Source organism: Podarcis liolepis (assembly GCF_965112155.1).
Source record: "Podarcis liolepis genome assembly, chromosome: 7".
In the NCBI taxonomy this organism is placed as follows: domain Eukaryota; kingdom Metazoa; phylum Chordata; class Lepidosauria; order Squamata; family Lacertidae; genus Podarcis; species Podarcis liolepis.
The window spans coordinates 22,635,922-22,650,768 of NC_139561.1; the positions used below are offsets into that span (position 1 = coordinate 22,635,922).

At 46.3% G+C, this 14,847-nt stretch overlaps 2 protein-coding genes across 2 annotated transcripts in view; one reads left to right on the top strand and one right to left on the bottom strand.

The window, feature by feature from the left end:
• The window catches only part of FNDC10 (fibronectin type III domain containing 10), a 199,398-nt gene that overhangs the window by 39,310 nt on the left and 145,241 nt on the right, over positions 1-14,847 (bottom strand). The window lies entirely within an intron of this gene.
• Positions 1-14,847, top strand: part of ATAD3A (ATPase family AAA domain containing 3A) — a 44,071-nt gene that overhangs the window by 23,546 nt on the left and 5,678 nt on the right. The window contains exons 10-15 of the mRNA XM_083513052.1: positions 214-339; positions 1,603-1,727; positions 4,146-4,197; positions 4,513-4,583; positions 9,994-10,161; positions 12,454-12,562. Of these exons, the coding sequence (XP_083369178.1) occupies positions 214-339; positions 1,603-1,727; positions 4,146-4,197; positions 4,513-4,583; positions 9,994-10,161; positions 12,454-12,562 (651 nt within the window). The remainder of the gene's footprint in view (positions 1-213; positions 340-1,602; positions 1,728-4,145; positions 4,198-4,512; positions 4,584-9,993; positions 10,162-12,453; positions 12,563-14,847) is intronic.

The following is a 14,847-nucleotide window of genomic DNA, read 5'->3' on the forward strand; positions in this document are numbered from 1 at the left end:
AGCACCAAAGATGGTTTCCTCCATGCCCTGATTGTGGGCGTCACAGAGGCATCATGACAGAAACAGGATACTGGGCTGGCTGGAAATTTGGCCTGAGCCCAAGGGCTCGTGCGTGGGTAGAGTCCCTGACCCACCCGGTTTTTATTCCGTGTCTTGTTAGTTCAAGCTTGCCCTTTTTCCCTTCTTTTTTTTTTTTTTTTTTTTTTTTTGCAGCCAAAGCTGGAGGAGCGAGTGAGAGACATTGCCATTGCGACACGGAACACGCGGAACAACAAAAGCTTGTACAGGAACATCCTCATGTACGGCCCCCCTGGGACGGGGAAGACTCTCTTTGCCAAGGTAGCCCCAGTGGCATCATCACGATGTGATCACTGCCAGCAGCTCGATTGACAGCCTCTGGGGTCACTGCTCCTGAAGGCAGGGGAGAGCTCTTCGCATCAGGGCACACTTATAAATCCTGCTCTGGTCGGCATCAGACCTGAGGGTTGGGGCCCTCTGGTCGGCTTAAAGTTGAGGGTCGGGGGCTTCAGGCTAGTCCTAGTAACTAAGCCTTTGATAGGACCACCTGAGAGTGTTTCTGTGACCTTTATTCATGAGGGCTAGGATGCTTTTTAATTTTTTTGGAAATGATACTTTTGGAATTTGGGGTTTTGCAATAGATTCTACAGAGCTGTGTAAACACCACAGGGCAAATGTTTATTATTATTATTATTATTATTGATTGATTGATTGATTTAAATTCGTATACTGCCCTATACCTGCAGGTCTCAGGGCAGTTTACAAGACAAGATCACAACATAAAAACACAGAATACATAATCAAAGTAAAAACAAAAACAGTCCAATAACTCCCCCCGGCCCAACACATTTTAAAAGGGCATTGGGTGTCAATGTTTATCGTTGCTTGATTTTCTTTCAGTTGGAAGCCACCCAGAGTAGCTGGGGAAACCCAGCCAGATGGGCGGGGTATAAATAAGAAATTATTATTATTATTATTATTATTATTATTATTATTATTATTATTATTATTTCTCGCTCCTCTAGTTGCTGAGCCTTTGATGGGGCCCCTGAGTACGTTTCTGTGTTGTTTAGAAATGAGGACTAGGAACCTGCTTTTTTAAAATATTTTTTTAAAATATTCATGGGAAGATAGTTTGTAGATTCTGCAGTTATGTAAATATAAAGGTAAAGGACCCCTGACAGTTAAATCCAGTTGCGAATGGCTCGGGTTTATAGGCTGAGGGAGCAGACATTTGTCCGCAGACAGTTTTTCCGGGTCATGTGGTCAGCATGACTAAGCCGCTTCTGGCGAACCAGAGCAGTGCACGGAAATGCCATTTACCTTCCTGCCAGAGCAGTACCTATTTATCTATTTGCACTTTGACATGCTTTCGAACTCCTACGTTGGCAGGAGCAGGGACCGAGCAACGGGAGCTCACCCCATCGCGGGGATTCGAACCACCAACCTTCTGATCAGCAAGCCCAAGAGGCTCAGTGGTTTAGACCACAGTGCCACCCGCGTCCCTTTATGTAAATATCACAGGGCAAATGTTGATTGTTATTTGATTTCTCCCTCTCCCCCCCCCCCTTTTCTCTACTCCAGAAATTAGCCATGCATTCTGGCATGGATTACGCCATCATGACTGGTGGTGACGTCGCCCCCATGGGGCGGGAAGGAGTTACTGCCATGCACAAGGTCTTTGACTGGGCAAACACAAGCCGGAGAGGGTAAGCTTGGATCTGTTTCCCACGACTTTCTCAGATCAAGAGTTCCATCTTGCTTTTACACACACACACACACACACACACACACACAAGATGTCGCTTTTCTTTCAGTACACAATCCGTCGCAGTTGTCAGTTACTTCATTTAATCTCGGTGTGGTCTGGGCGGCTTCCAACAGAATATTAAAAACACAATAAAACATCAAGCGTTAAAAATCACCAAGCGGTGATTGCAGAACCGTTCATGGGCCAGATCCGGAGGGTAATTGGGCCAGTTTTGGCCCGCGGGCCTTAGTTTGCCGACCCCTGCCTTACACCGAGTCAGGCCAATGGTCCATCTAGCTTGGTTCTGTCCACACTGACTGGCAGCAACTGTCCAGGGTTTCAGGCAGAGACACTCTCCCAGCCCCACCTGGAGATAGCGTTCGGGATTGAACCCTGACTCTTCTGCGCACGCAGCGGGTGCACCGCCCCTGAGCCACGGCGCTCCCCCAAAACTTAAAGCCTACTGTGCAGAGGTTAAGTTGACCTTCTTGGCTCCGCCCACTTTTGCCTCTGGCCCCGCCTGCTGCTCACATGCGGCCATCGAGTTGAAAGAGGTTCTACAGCTCTGCTGTTGTGGTGCCCAGCATGTTCTCTACAATACAGTGGTACCTCGGGTTACATACACTTCAGGTTACATACACTTCAGGTTACAGACTCCGCTAACCCAGAAATGGTGCTTCAGGTTAAGAACTTTGCTTCAGGATGAGAACAGAAATCGTGCTCCGGCGGCACGGCAGCAGCAGGAGGCCCCATTAGCTAAAGTGGTGCTTCAGGTTAAGAACAGTTTCAGGTTAAGAACGGACCTCCGGAACGAATTAAGTATTTAACCCGAGGTACCACTGTAAAGGGAAAGCAAATACCTTCCGCAGTGATGGTGCTGTTTGTCTCTTCGTCTCTTCTCTCCTGAACCTCCAAACGTCTCCCAGAGACCCATTAAAACCGAGTAAGAGGAACTGGGGGTCCGGCGCTGTGTGCCTATGCCGTCCTATTTTGTGGGGGGTGCCGAAGGAGGGAGGTTCGGGGATGGCGCTGAGCGTGGCTAATTGATGATGTATGTGTCCCTTGATTGGCTCCGACAGACATTCGCTCCCTTTGTCCAAACTGATACGCAGCCACATTCATCACCAGAATGTTTCTATTTTCCACCTTTTTCTTTCCTTAAAAAGAAAGGAATGGGGGGGGGGGAGAGGGAGAATGGAAAGCCACCCATGAAATGAAATATTTAGAGCACTGCAAAACAAACTTCCTTTTGCAGAGGGTTTTTCGTGGCCCAGCTTTTTGCTGGGGGAAAGGGCAAGAAAAGCTGAAACGCTGCATGTGTTTAAAAATGCATTGGCGGTCCATTTTAAATTATTCACCGACTGGGGGGGGGGGGAGAGAGAGAAAGCCAGCAGAATTGCAGATCCCAGAATGTGACAAAGCAGCCTCTCATAGCTCCCTGAGTGGCTTCTGAAACCCTCCTCCCCTTTGGTACTTTACAAGCCAAACCCTAGAGCTATGGCGTGTTTTCATGCTATTCCATCCTTAAGGAGTCTTTTTAAAAATAAAAAAAGCATTGTGGTTTGTATGCCAGGGAGCATAGTAACACAGAAAAACATATCCATGGTTTTATCAGTCTAGTTCACACCTGGCCATTGGACATGCTGGCTGATGGGAGGAGTTTGTTTTTGGACTACAACTCCCATCATCCATGCCTATCGGCCACGCTGGCAGATGCTGGCAGTTGCTGACGAGAGGAGCTGTTGCTACTGTTGTAGTCGCTTTATTTATTTATTTGAATTGTTTCCGTGCCTTGTTGTCGCTGCCGCTGCTGCCGCTGCTGCTGTTATTTAATCTCAAAAGCTGTTGACAACCCAGTTTAAAGCACCAAGTTAAAAAATTGCACAATATCAGAACGAAACCTTAACAGATGAAGCTTGCGTATATAATGTGCCTTTAAAGCAGCGTAACGGACCAGAAAGCAAAATTCTCTCTTAGACCGTATCATGGATAAAAATTGAAGGCTTTCATGCAGTCCTCAGAGCTGCCCCATGGAAATTAGCGGACCTAAGTTACTCATGCGCGTGTTAAATTTTAACGGGCCTACTCTGAGTAGGACTGACTAACGTGGGCGACAACCCAAAAGCAATAGATGCCACAAAATCTACTCTGAGCAGATGCGTTGAAATGAATGAACTTGTCTAACTTCGGTCCTCCGGTGGGCACGCTCCAAGGAAGTCTTGGTTAGGCACAACCCCATATTTGTTATTTTTTTACACCCAAGCGTATTGAGTGAACTTTGGATTGGTAATGGCCCAACTCTGCAAGGATGGCGGGCCCATTTGCTTGACCCACTGCTCCTGCCAAGCTCACCCGGGTTTTTCATTTTCTTTAACAGCCTCTTGTTGTTTGTGGATGAAGCTGATGCATTCCTGCGGAAGAGGTCGACGGCAAGTACTTCACACGCCCTTTTCTCTCTCTTGCATGTTGTACGCATGCGATCGTTTAGCTTTTAGTTTTCCACTGCTTTTCGTCGAATGTTTCGCAATCGTAGGGTGGGGAACCACGAAATAAAATAATTAAAATATGGCTATACAGAAAACACACACACATTTAGTTAGTTTCGTTATTCCCTGCTTGGGATTCTGGAATATTCCGTGAAAAGCAGGTTATAAATACTTGATAATAACTGAAAGAGTATGTGTTTTCTGTATTTTTATATTTTAATGCATGGTTAATTTAATTGTGATTTCTCCTCCTTGCAGGAAAAAATCAGCGAAGACCTACGAGCCACGTTGAATGCCTTCCTGCACAGGACGGGGCAGCACAGCAACAAGTAAGATTCAGGGGAAACATAAGAGCCATTTTCCAATATCTGAAGGTGTGTCATGCAGAAGATGAAACAGACTCTTTGGGTTGTGTCCAACATTTGTCCTACTCAGATTAGATCCATTGACTTCCAAGGTCGCCTTACCTTCCATATACAGTGGTACCTCGGGTTACATATGCTTCAGGTTAAGAACTTTCCGCTAACCCAGAAATAGTGCTTCAGATTAAGAACTTTGCTTCAGGATGAGAACAGAAATCGGGCTCCGGCGGTGCAGCAGCAGCAGGAGGAGGCCCCATTAGCTAAAGTGGCGCTTCAGGTTAAGAACAGTTTCAGGTTAAGTACGGACCTCCGGAACAAATTAAGTACTTAACCCGAGGTACCACTGTATAGCTCCACCCACTTTTGCCTCTGGCTCCGCCCATGTGGCCCCTGGAAGGTTGTCAAGAATGGAATCTGGCCCTCAGGCTGAACAAAGTTTCCCCCATACCATAGACATATGCATTACTCTTGGATTTTGAGCCTTCTCTGGGCATAGCCAACCCATTTTGTTTTAAAATAAATAAATGATGAAATGGGATATTATCTCAGCGTTGCTTTCCACTGCAGAATTCCTTATTGCCCGCAGGCCTGTCTAATTATACATTTGGCTTCACTCTAGTTATCCTGTTTTGATGGTTCTACTCTCCCCCCCCCAAAAAAAAAGCAAATTTGATTGGTGCATATCTTCGTTTAGGGAATAGTTCTGGGTTCCCTCTTAAAAAAAACAATGTTCTGCAGAGCCTGTAAGGAATTGACTCCAGTCACTCAACGCCACAGTAACGTATGCGAATCCACCAATAATGAGCCCCCTGGGAGACAGTTAACTGGCAATTCTGCCTTCTGTCAGGAAAATGTGTGCTTTTAAGTAGCCAATTTTACGCTTCTAGCAAACCCTTCAGGAATGCCGAGTCCTGGACGTTCAGAGTTACTGTTTCCAAGAGAAACTGGTTGGGTCCAAGATGGCTGCCCTCTCATCCTCTTCCAAAATGCCTGCCAGTTCTCCTATTCAGAGTGCCCCCTGAAGCGTAAACGGGAGACGCCTCTCACTCAAGCTTTTTTCATGCTTCTGAAGTTTGGTTAAGGTAAAAAGGTAGGACGGTTAAGTCCAGTCAGAGGCAGCTATGGGGTTGCGGCACTCAGCTCGCTCTTAGGCCAAGGGAGCCAGCGTTTGTCCGCAGACAGCTTTCCGGGTCATGTGGCCAGCATGACTAAACCGTTTCTGGCACAATGGGACACCGTGATGGAAACCAGAGCATGCGGAAATGCCATTAACCTTCCCGCTGCAGTGCTCCCTATTTATCTACTTGCACTGGTCTGCTTTCAAACTGCTAGATTGGCAGATTTGGTTAAACCACCACTTGACCCCTGTAATTCTTGTTTTTGTTTTGCTCTGTGCATTTTTACTTTCGTTTGAGGAGTGAATCTGAGGTGGTCTGGGGAACGTATATGAATTTTAAACGTGATAGAGAGATTCGGTCAGAAAAATAGTAGCGTAAGAAGCTGTGTCAGACAGGCTTGTGTACACACCATGTATTTAAAGCATATGACGTTCCCCACCCCCAAGGATCCTGGGAACTGTAGTTTAAGGGTGCTGGGAATTGTAGCTCTGTGAGGCATAAACTACAATTCCCAGGGTTCTTTGGGGTTGGGAGTCATGTGCTTTAAATGTACGGTTGTATACGCCTCCCTAGTCAGACATGGCCCATCTAGCTCAGTATTGTTCTTTCAGATGTTGTTGCACTCCAACTCCCATCAGCCCCAGCCAGCATGGCCAACAGTCAAGGATATTGGGAATTGTAGTCTAGTGACATCTAGAGTTGGAGAAAGCCAGTCTATGTTGATAGGCAGCATCTCTCTAGAGCAGGGGTCTGCAACCCGTGGCTCCGGAGCCGCATGTGGCTCTTTTACACCTTTGCCGCGGCTCCGGGGCGGATACTAGCGAGAGGAGGAGGCGCATTGTGTGCCCCGACACTCCCCACTGTGGCGGGTGCTGTACTGGCTGTGACGTCGCATGGGGGCAGTGCGTGCGTTAGTCACGCACCGTCCCGACGTCACCTTCCCGGTTTTGCGGCTCCCAGTTGTTGTTTTCTTCGGAAACGGGTCCAAGTGGCTCTTTTTGTCTTAAAGGTTGCAGACCCCTGCTCTAGAGTTTGTGGTCAGGGTCTTCCTCAGCCCTGCATGGGGATTTGAACCCTGATCCACGGCCCTCCTGGTACCTGCTGTTCAAACCAGCCACTCTGAGGTTCTTCATTTCAGGGCCTGCGCTAGGAGTGTGCTAAATGTGAAGCGGAACAGCTCCAGGACAGTCTAAATAGTTTTCTTGCTCTTATACTTTGCCTTAGGCTGGAAACATTAAATAATAATACTACAGATTCTGCTTATGTTGGTTGGGAGGGGAAAGGGGGGATGTTTCCAGTTTGTACCAAATGTGCACATCCCTAATAAACTATTTATTTATTGGCCGCTGTATAAGCCAAGCTATATTTGTGGCCATCTTGCCACGGATTAACTGGAACAAAATTTACAGTAAATCAGTATAATGCAGTTTATACACCATATAATACGCCTTGTAAAATAAGGTATCACTATAAAAAGGCAGAAGATTTTTGTCGGGTTAAAGCCATTGAAATGAAAGGAGGAGAAATAAAAACTCAACAGGGCTGCCTTTGAACTGTAATAATGCTTCTTGCTTGCCTTGTTTGTGAGTGTGTGTCGTGTGTGTGTTCTCTCCCACTCCAAGTAGACCCCTTGAAGCTAATGCATATGACTAACATAGAAATAATAATTTTGTCTGCTCTGAGTAGAACTTAGCTGGATGCAACGCTAAGATTTCTGCATGAGTTTTGCATCGGGAAGGGTGAAGTCCATGGCTCCACCAACTTTTGGCTCTGCCCTTGCCCAGCCCTGTTATGTGGCCCCCACAATGTTGCCCAGAGGGGAATGTGGACCTTGGGCTGGAGAAAAAAAGTTCCCTACCCCTGAAATAAATAAATACATTCTGGGGTTTATTGTCATTATCAGAAATAGTCTGTTAAATATTGGCATGTTAAAAGGATGTTATTTAAATACCGTATTTTTCCATGTACAAGACTATGCCCCCCCCCATTTTTTTGTCAAAAATTGGGGGGTCGTCTTATATGCAGATTTATACGGTGAGTCTTGGGTGAGCTGGCGGCTTCTGGCAGCTCCTGAGTCACTTGACTGCCAGAACAACTTTTTTTTGGCAATTTTCAAAAGAAAGAAAAAGCAATTTTGGGCGATTTCCTCCAAAAGCTGAACTTTAAAATACTGATTTCTTAATTTTGGACTCCCCAAAGTAGGGGTCACCTTATACATGAGGTCATGTTATACACGGAAAAATACGGTAACAGGTAAGAAATTGCCCCCTTTTTTGTCATTGATGTCTGGGAAAGCATTTAGGACTTTGGGTCATTGTGTCTGTCCCTCTGGGATCTCGTCAGGGCTGCGTAGCCGCAAGCCAGGAATGGGGAAATCAAGAAAAGTAGCCAGTTTCCGAATGAATGTGGAGATGGTGGCACCCTCCCTGGCCTCCCCCCTCCCCCCGCTGACCCCAGGGGGGCCATCTCTGAGCAGATGGCGAGAGTGTCGCCGCCAGCGCCCATTAGGAAAACAGGCTGATTCAAATCATAATGTGCCATTAAATCAGGGCTTATTGTCAGTCGGCGAGAGAGAGGGCCAGAGGGGGTTGCGGACAGAAGAGAGGCGGCAGGTGCTGGCTGTGAAGCAAAAGGATGCTTAAAGCACTGCGTGAAGTTTTGGGAAGGAGCTGGGAGCGCTTTGAGAGAAGTAAAGGAGGCAAGAGGCGGAAGAGGGTGTGCCTTAGTCTGCGATGCTAAACACACAAGTCCTGGGAAGTGAGACCCATGGGATATAAAATAATGAGTAGATAGGCATAGGATTTTTGCTTTTAAGCTTCACCAGCATACACTCAGTGTGTGTGTGTGTGTGTGTGTGTGTGTGTGTGTATATGTGTGTACGCGCGCGTGCGCCTTCTTTTTTTTGTAAACCACTTTGAGGGTGTGTTTTTTTACCTGATAACAACACAAACAACGTAACAGGCTATACAGTCCTACCTTCGGTTAAATACGCTTCAGGTTGAGAGCGTTCTGGTTGCGCTCCGCGGTGACCCAGAAGTAACGGAACACGTTACTTGCGGGTTTCGTCGCTCGCGCATGTGCAGACACTCAAAATGACGGCATGCAGTGAGTAGCAACGCGCAGGCGTGGATTACGTTCGCTTCAGGATGCAAATGGGGATCCGGAACGGATCCCGTTCATATCCAGAGGTACCACTGTATGTGACTATATAAATTCTTTTTAAATGCAATTCAACATATATCAAAATATATCATTCTGTAGACCAACATGTCATATAAATGAAACATATTATGAGAAATTAAAGTCCAGCAGATTCATCAGGAAATACAATCTATTCAGTTCTTATATTGGCAATATCCACGGTGTGGAATTCTTATATCGATCTTGTACTGTTCCACATGAAGATGCTTTTAAGAATTCTAGCGTTCCTTGTATGCAGGTACTTCATCTGATTAGTGTTGTTATCGGTTTTGTATTTACGTGACAAAGGGTATGGTAGTGTTTTGAATGAGGTTTTTTGGGGGGGTTAGCAGCAAGTGGTGTATAAATTTTATGAAATAAATAAAAATGCTTTGATTCTGCAGAAAAGTGGGATGTGGTATTATTGGTTAAGAATGAGGGAGAAATTTGGTTTGATTAGCAGTAGTGTGCTGCCAAAACTTTCTGCAGTGGGAGGAGTGTGTGTGTGTGTGTGTGTGTGCGCGCGCATTTATTAGGGACTGCCTTTTAAAGGGAGGTGGGGGAGGTGCTTCTGAGAGCAGTTTTTGGAAGCACCTCAAACCCTCTGTTAGACCTTCCTGCAGCCTTGTATAATCGAGGGGACAGGCAGTTCACTGCAGCCATATGAATTGCATCCTGACAACAGCCTGACATTTTTATGCCTCTATGATGGGTTGTACCCAACCAAGTCCCATTGAAATCAGTGGACCTAAGTCCGTGAACTTCAGTGGATCTCATCTGAGTAGGGCTGGCATTGGATACAAGCCTACACACACACACACACACACACACACACACACACACACACACACACAATGTGTGCCTTTCTGTATTGGACGAATGAGCATTGAATGGTTTTATGGTGTTTGGGGGATGCGCGCTTGATCACCGATACAGTCCCTCGAAATATTCCCACCCTCCCTGCATGCACAACTCTGTTTGAAGTGGAAGGGGTTGCTCATGTGGAGGATGAATCCCAATAGAACTGCCTTACTTTCTAAGAGAGGGGGGAAATGATGGTTCTCTTCTCCTCTCCCCAGGTTCATGCTTGTCTTAGCCAGCAACCAACCAGAGCAGTTTGACTGGGCCATCAATGACCGGATAGACGAAATGGTTAATTTTAAGCTGCCAGAGCTGGAAGAGAGAGAGCGTCTGGTCCGGATGTATTTTGACAAGCACGTCCTGAAGCCGGCCACTGAGGGAAAGCAGTCAGTATATTTATTTTTTTAATTAATTGCCATATTTTTCAGTGTATGACTAGGTTTTTTTCCCTTAAAAATAATGCCGAAAATTAGGCATCTTATACACGGATACATCTCCCCCCATTTTCTTAAGTCTGAGTACCTCGAGTTACAAACGCCTTAGGTTGTAAACGCTTCAGGTTACAAACTCTGCTAACCTGGAAGAGTTACCTCAGGTTAAGAACTTTGCTTCAGGATGAGAACGGAAATCGTGTGCTGGCGGCACAGCAGCAGCAAGAGGCCCCATTAACTAAAGTGCTGCCTCTAGTTAAGAACAATTTCAGGTTAGGAATGGACCTCCGGAACGAATTAAGTTCATAACTAGAGGTGCCACTGTATTCGCATGAAGTCAGGACAGGGTAGGTGAGCAAAAGGGAATGACAGCAGTGGCTGCACAGGAGCATTTTGTCACAGGCCTAGCTTTGAAGGTTGGCTAATGTTACTACTGGGCCCTGCTGCTCCCAAATATATCCTATTTGGGTTATGAAATCTGTTGAGAACATGAGTCACTTGTCATCGTTTGCAACTGAATAGCGGAAGCAGAATTGACAAGAGGATTCCCCCTGTATCGGGCAAAGATCTCTTGCAACAGGGAATGCATCTTAAACTTTGTCCGGTCCACTTCATTCAAGATCCCGCAGGAGTGGGAGGAGGGGTTGCCTTGTCAAGCTCGTCTCCTGCAGTCGCTTGGTCTAGCCAGGCAGATTTTCATTTGTACAGGGCTTGGCATCAACAGTCCCTGTCTGGGTAGCTACAGCCTCTTGTGGGAGCGAATTCCATCGTTCTAATGATGTGCATCTTAAAAAGCACCTTGCCAACAAAGGTCCGTATAGTTAAAGCCATAGTTTTCCCAGTAGTGATGTATGGAAGTGAGAGCTGGACCATAAAGAAGGCTGATCACCGAAGAATTGATGCTTTTGTATTATGGTGCTGGAGGAGACTCTTGAGAGTCCCATGGACTGCAAGAAGATCAAACCTCTCCATTCTGAAGGAAATCAGCCCTGAGTGATCACTGGAAGGACAGATCCTGAAGCTGAGGCTCCAATACTTTGGCCACCTCATGAGAAGAGAAGACCCCCTGGAAAAGACCCTGATGTTGGGAAAGATGGAGGGCACAAGGAGAAGGAGAAGACAGTGTTCTCGAAGCTACAAACATGAGTCTGACCAAACTGTGGGAGGCAGTGGAAGACAGGAGTGCCTGGTGTGCTCTGGTCCATGGGGTCACGCAGAGTCGGACATGACTAAACGACTAAACAACAACAACAACGATGTGCTGCGTGTCTGCCCTGTATCGAAAAGCAATATCATAAAATATTCCCCAAAAATTCAGCTGGAGGACATCTGCTTGGCATGCAGAAGGTCCCAGACTCAAACCCCAGCGGCATCCCGGGAGAGTTGCTCCCATCCAGCATAGGCAGTACCTAGGAAGGTGGGCCAGTGGGCCTGAGTTGGCATAAAGCTTCTTCGCGGTTCCTCTTTTGTTAATCCTCACAACAGCCTTCAAAGCGGGTCAGTCTGAGGGAATGACAAGCCAAGTCGTTGCAGACTGAGCAGGCGTTTGAACGTGGGTCCTAACCGAACTGCTTCACCGGCTAGCAAATCGTATACCCGTATTTTTCGCCCCATAGGGCGCACCAGCCCGTAGGGCGCACCTAGTTTTTTTGGGTGGGGGAATAAAGAAAAAGTCATGCCGGGCTCCCATGGCTTGCGGAGAGCTTCCTGAAGCCTGGAGAGCGAGAGGGGTCGGTGCGTACCGACCCCTCTCGCTCTCCAGGCTTCAGCGAAAGCCTGCATTCGCCCCATAGGACGCACACACATTTCCCCTTCATTTTTGGAGGGGGAAAGGTGTGTCCTATGGGGCGAAAAATACGGTAATAGTTTTATTTGCTGGATAAAGGGTTGCATCCAACGCTGGCCCTACTCAAGAGTGCTTTCATAAATTAATCAAAGTGATTTAATTTATGCCCGTTAATTTCAGCAGGTTAACTCTTTTGATGGGTACGTAGTTAAATACAACTTATAAACCCTAGACCGGGGTTTTCCAAACTTTGGTCTCCATCTGTTTTTGGACTACAATTCCTATCATCCCTGACCACTGGTCCAGCTAGCTAAGGATGATGGGAGTTGTAGTCCAAAAACAGCTGGATACCCAGGTTTGGGAAACGCTGTCTTAGACCCTACCTACGGTGTTTCCCAGCAGCTTCCAATAAATATAACATGGCAGTGTTGATGCAAACTGGTGTGCTTTTTCCTGTCCAGGCGCCTGAAGCTCGCCCAGTTTGACTATGGGAAGAAGTGTTCAGAGATTGCCAAGCTGACCGAAGGCATGTCTGGCCGAGAGATCTCTCAGCTCGCCGTGGCCTGGCAGGTAAGTCCAGCATCCTATGAGAGAGCCGGTCCTTCGACGCATTCTTGCCTGCTCAGACCAGTCTGCTTGGTTTCACCTAGCTTTGGCTGAGCTCAGCACTGGGGAACCTTTGGACCTCTAGATGTTGCTGAACATGCTCTTTCTTCCCTGTAACCATAACCCCACATACACCTGGGACCAGGAGAAAATTGCTTCTGGTAGCCCACTTCGCAAAATCATTGTGATGGTGGAATGGAGTGGGGAGAGCTGGGTTTGCTGCCTTGACCTTGGAGGAAAAGCAAAATATAATTGCAGTAAATGCATGGTTTCAACACAGGAATGGGCTAAGCACAGAGACCGGCTTCCAGGCAGCATTGCTTTTTTGTTGTTGCTAACTCTTGTTGCCTGGAGGGAGACTAGAGATGGGAGTATTTGTTTATTTTATTTTGCTGTTTATTAAATTTGTATACCACCCTTTACCCATAGATCTCAGGGCGGATCACAACAGAAAAACACAATGTGAAAAAAGCACAAAATACATGATCAAAACAAAAACAAACCCATAGCTTTCACCCCACCCCCTCCTACAACACATTTAAAAGGGTATCGGGTGTTAAGCAGCAAAAGGCCTGGTTGAAGAGTAACGTTTTCGCCTGCCGTCTGTAGAACCCCGGTAAGACTGATGAAAACGTTCCGTGCGGTTTATAAATACGTTTTGAAAAATAAAGCAAGCCTTAGGCAGGGCTGGTGCTGCCACACCTCATCCAAAATATTGCAGGTTTTCTGTTTGAGAGTTCAGTAAGGTGCGCGAGCTTGCAAATTTGCTGTGCGCAAGCTTCAGTTGGTCTTTTTTTTAAAAGAAAGAAAACACTGCCTTGGCGCATCCAGCCCCTTGGGACCGATTGAGGCAGCCGCAATAAAATTGCCCATTGACTCCTTTTTCCAAAGAGCCTCGGGTTGCGTAATGCCTCCTGAAAACTCTTGTTTCCATCTCCCATCCTCTTGTCGTATGCTGAAGACAGCACCTTTTTACTCTGGCCTTAGACGTGTGAGAGAGGAGTTTGTGTATACCTATATTCTTTATTTTTAATATTTTGTTATTCGTTTGCAAATTATTATGGAACCACAGGGGCAAGTAAACAATAACAGAAATTCAACATGGATATAATGAGGGGGCATACCAATGTACCTGAACATATTAAATAATAACACCCAGTCTAAGACCAGAACAACCATATTATCTCTAAAAATAAATCCCCACCAAACTGGATATTTATTTCGTTCATATCCTGCCTTTTTTCATCCAAGGAGCTCGAGGTGGTTCTCCCCCTCCTCATTTAATCCCCACAACAACCCTGTGAGGTAGGTTAGACTGAGGGAGACGGTGGGTTCAGGTTGTACTTTCGAGTTAATGGTATAATTTGTGTGTTTTATGTTGTAGGTCGCTTAGAGATTTTTAAAATATTATAAGTGGTTTATAACAATTACGAAATATCAGCAAAAAATAAAGACAATGTGGGCCAGATAAAACTGTATAATTAATTTTGAAAAATACATTAATAAAACAGCAGCTTAAACTTCAGTAAATAAGACACGACACTAGAACATTTAGCATTCTCCCGGGGCAAATTTGTTTTTAAATAACCGCTTGTGTTGTTGGGGGTCAAACACCAGCAACTCCACAGATACAGAGCTTGTGAGATTTCACACGCTTTCAAGCAAAACTTTGCAGGACTGCTTTTGGAAAGAAGAGAGAGCTGACATTTTCTACAAGTTCATTTCCTTGCCCAGTGTTACGTTATGTTACATTGCAAGAGAGAGCGCACTTGTGAGATTTCACATGCTTTCAAGCAGTCATAAGGACTGTGAACGTAGTTTTGAATAGAAAAGAGAGCCGAAACTCTTCACAAGTGCAATTTTGTGCCGTTTTTGCTTCTATGGAATTGCAACACACACAGCTGACTAGTGCTGAGATGAAATCCCTCCCAAATTCATCACCCCATTCACAGCCGTGGGGAGAATGGGGTACTATTGGTGGTGGCGGGGAGCTCATGCAGAGTTTCTTGTGTGGTGACAGGAATTATTGCCGCCAGTGGGGGTGTCACTGGCAGCAGTGTTGTTATCCTCTGGGGGGGGGGGGGGAGAAACAGCCAGCCATCGTCAGGAACTGTGGCAATTATATATATAGAATTTTGGGGCACCCCTTAAGAACCTAAGATGAGCCCTGCCGGATCAGACCAAAGGCCCATTTCATCCTGCATCCTGTTTTTACAAGAGCCAAGCCCCCCACGAGCAGAACCTGAGCA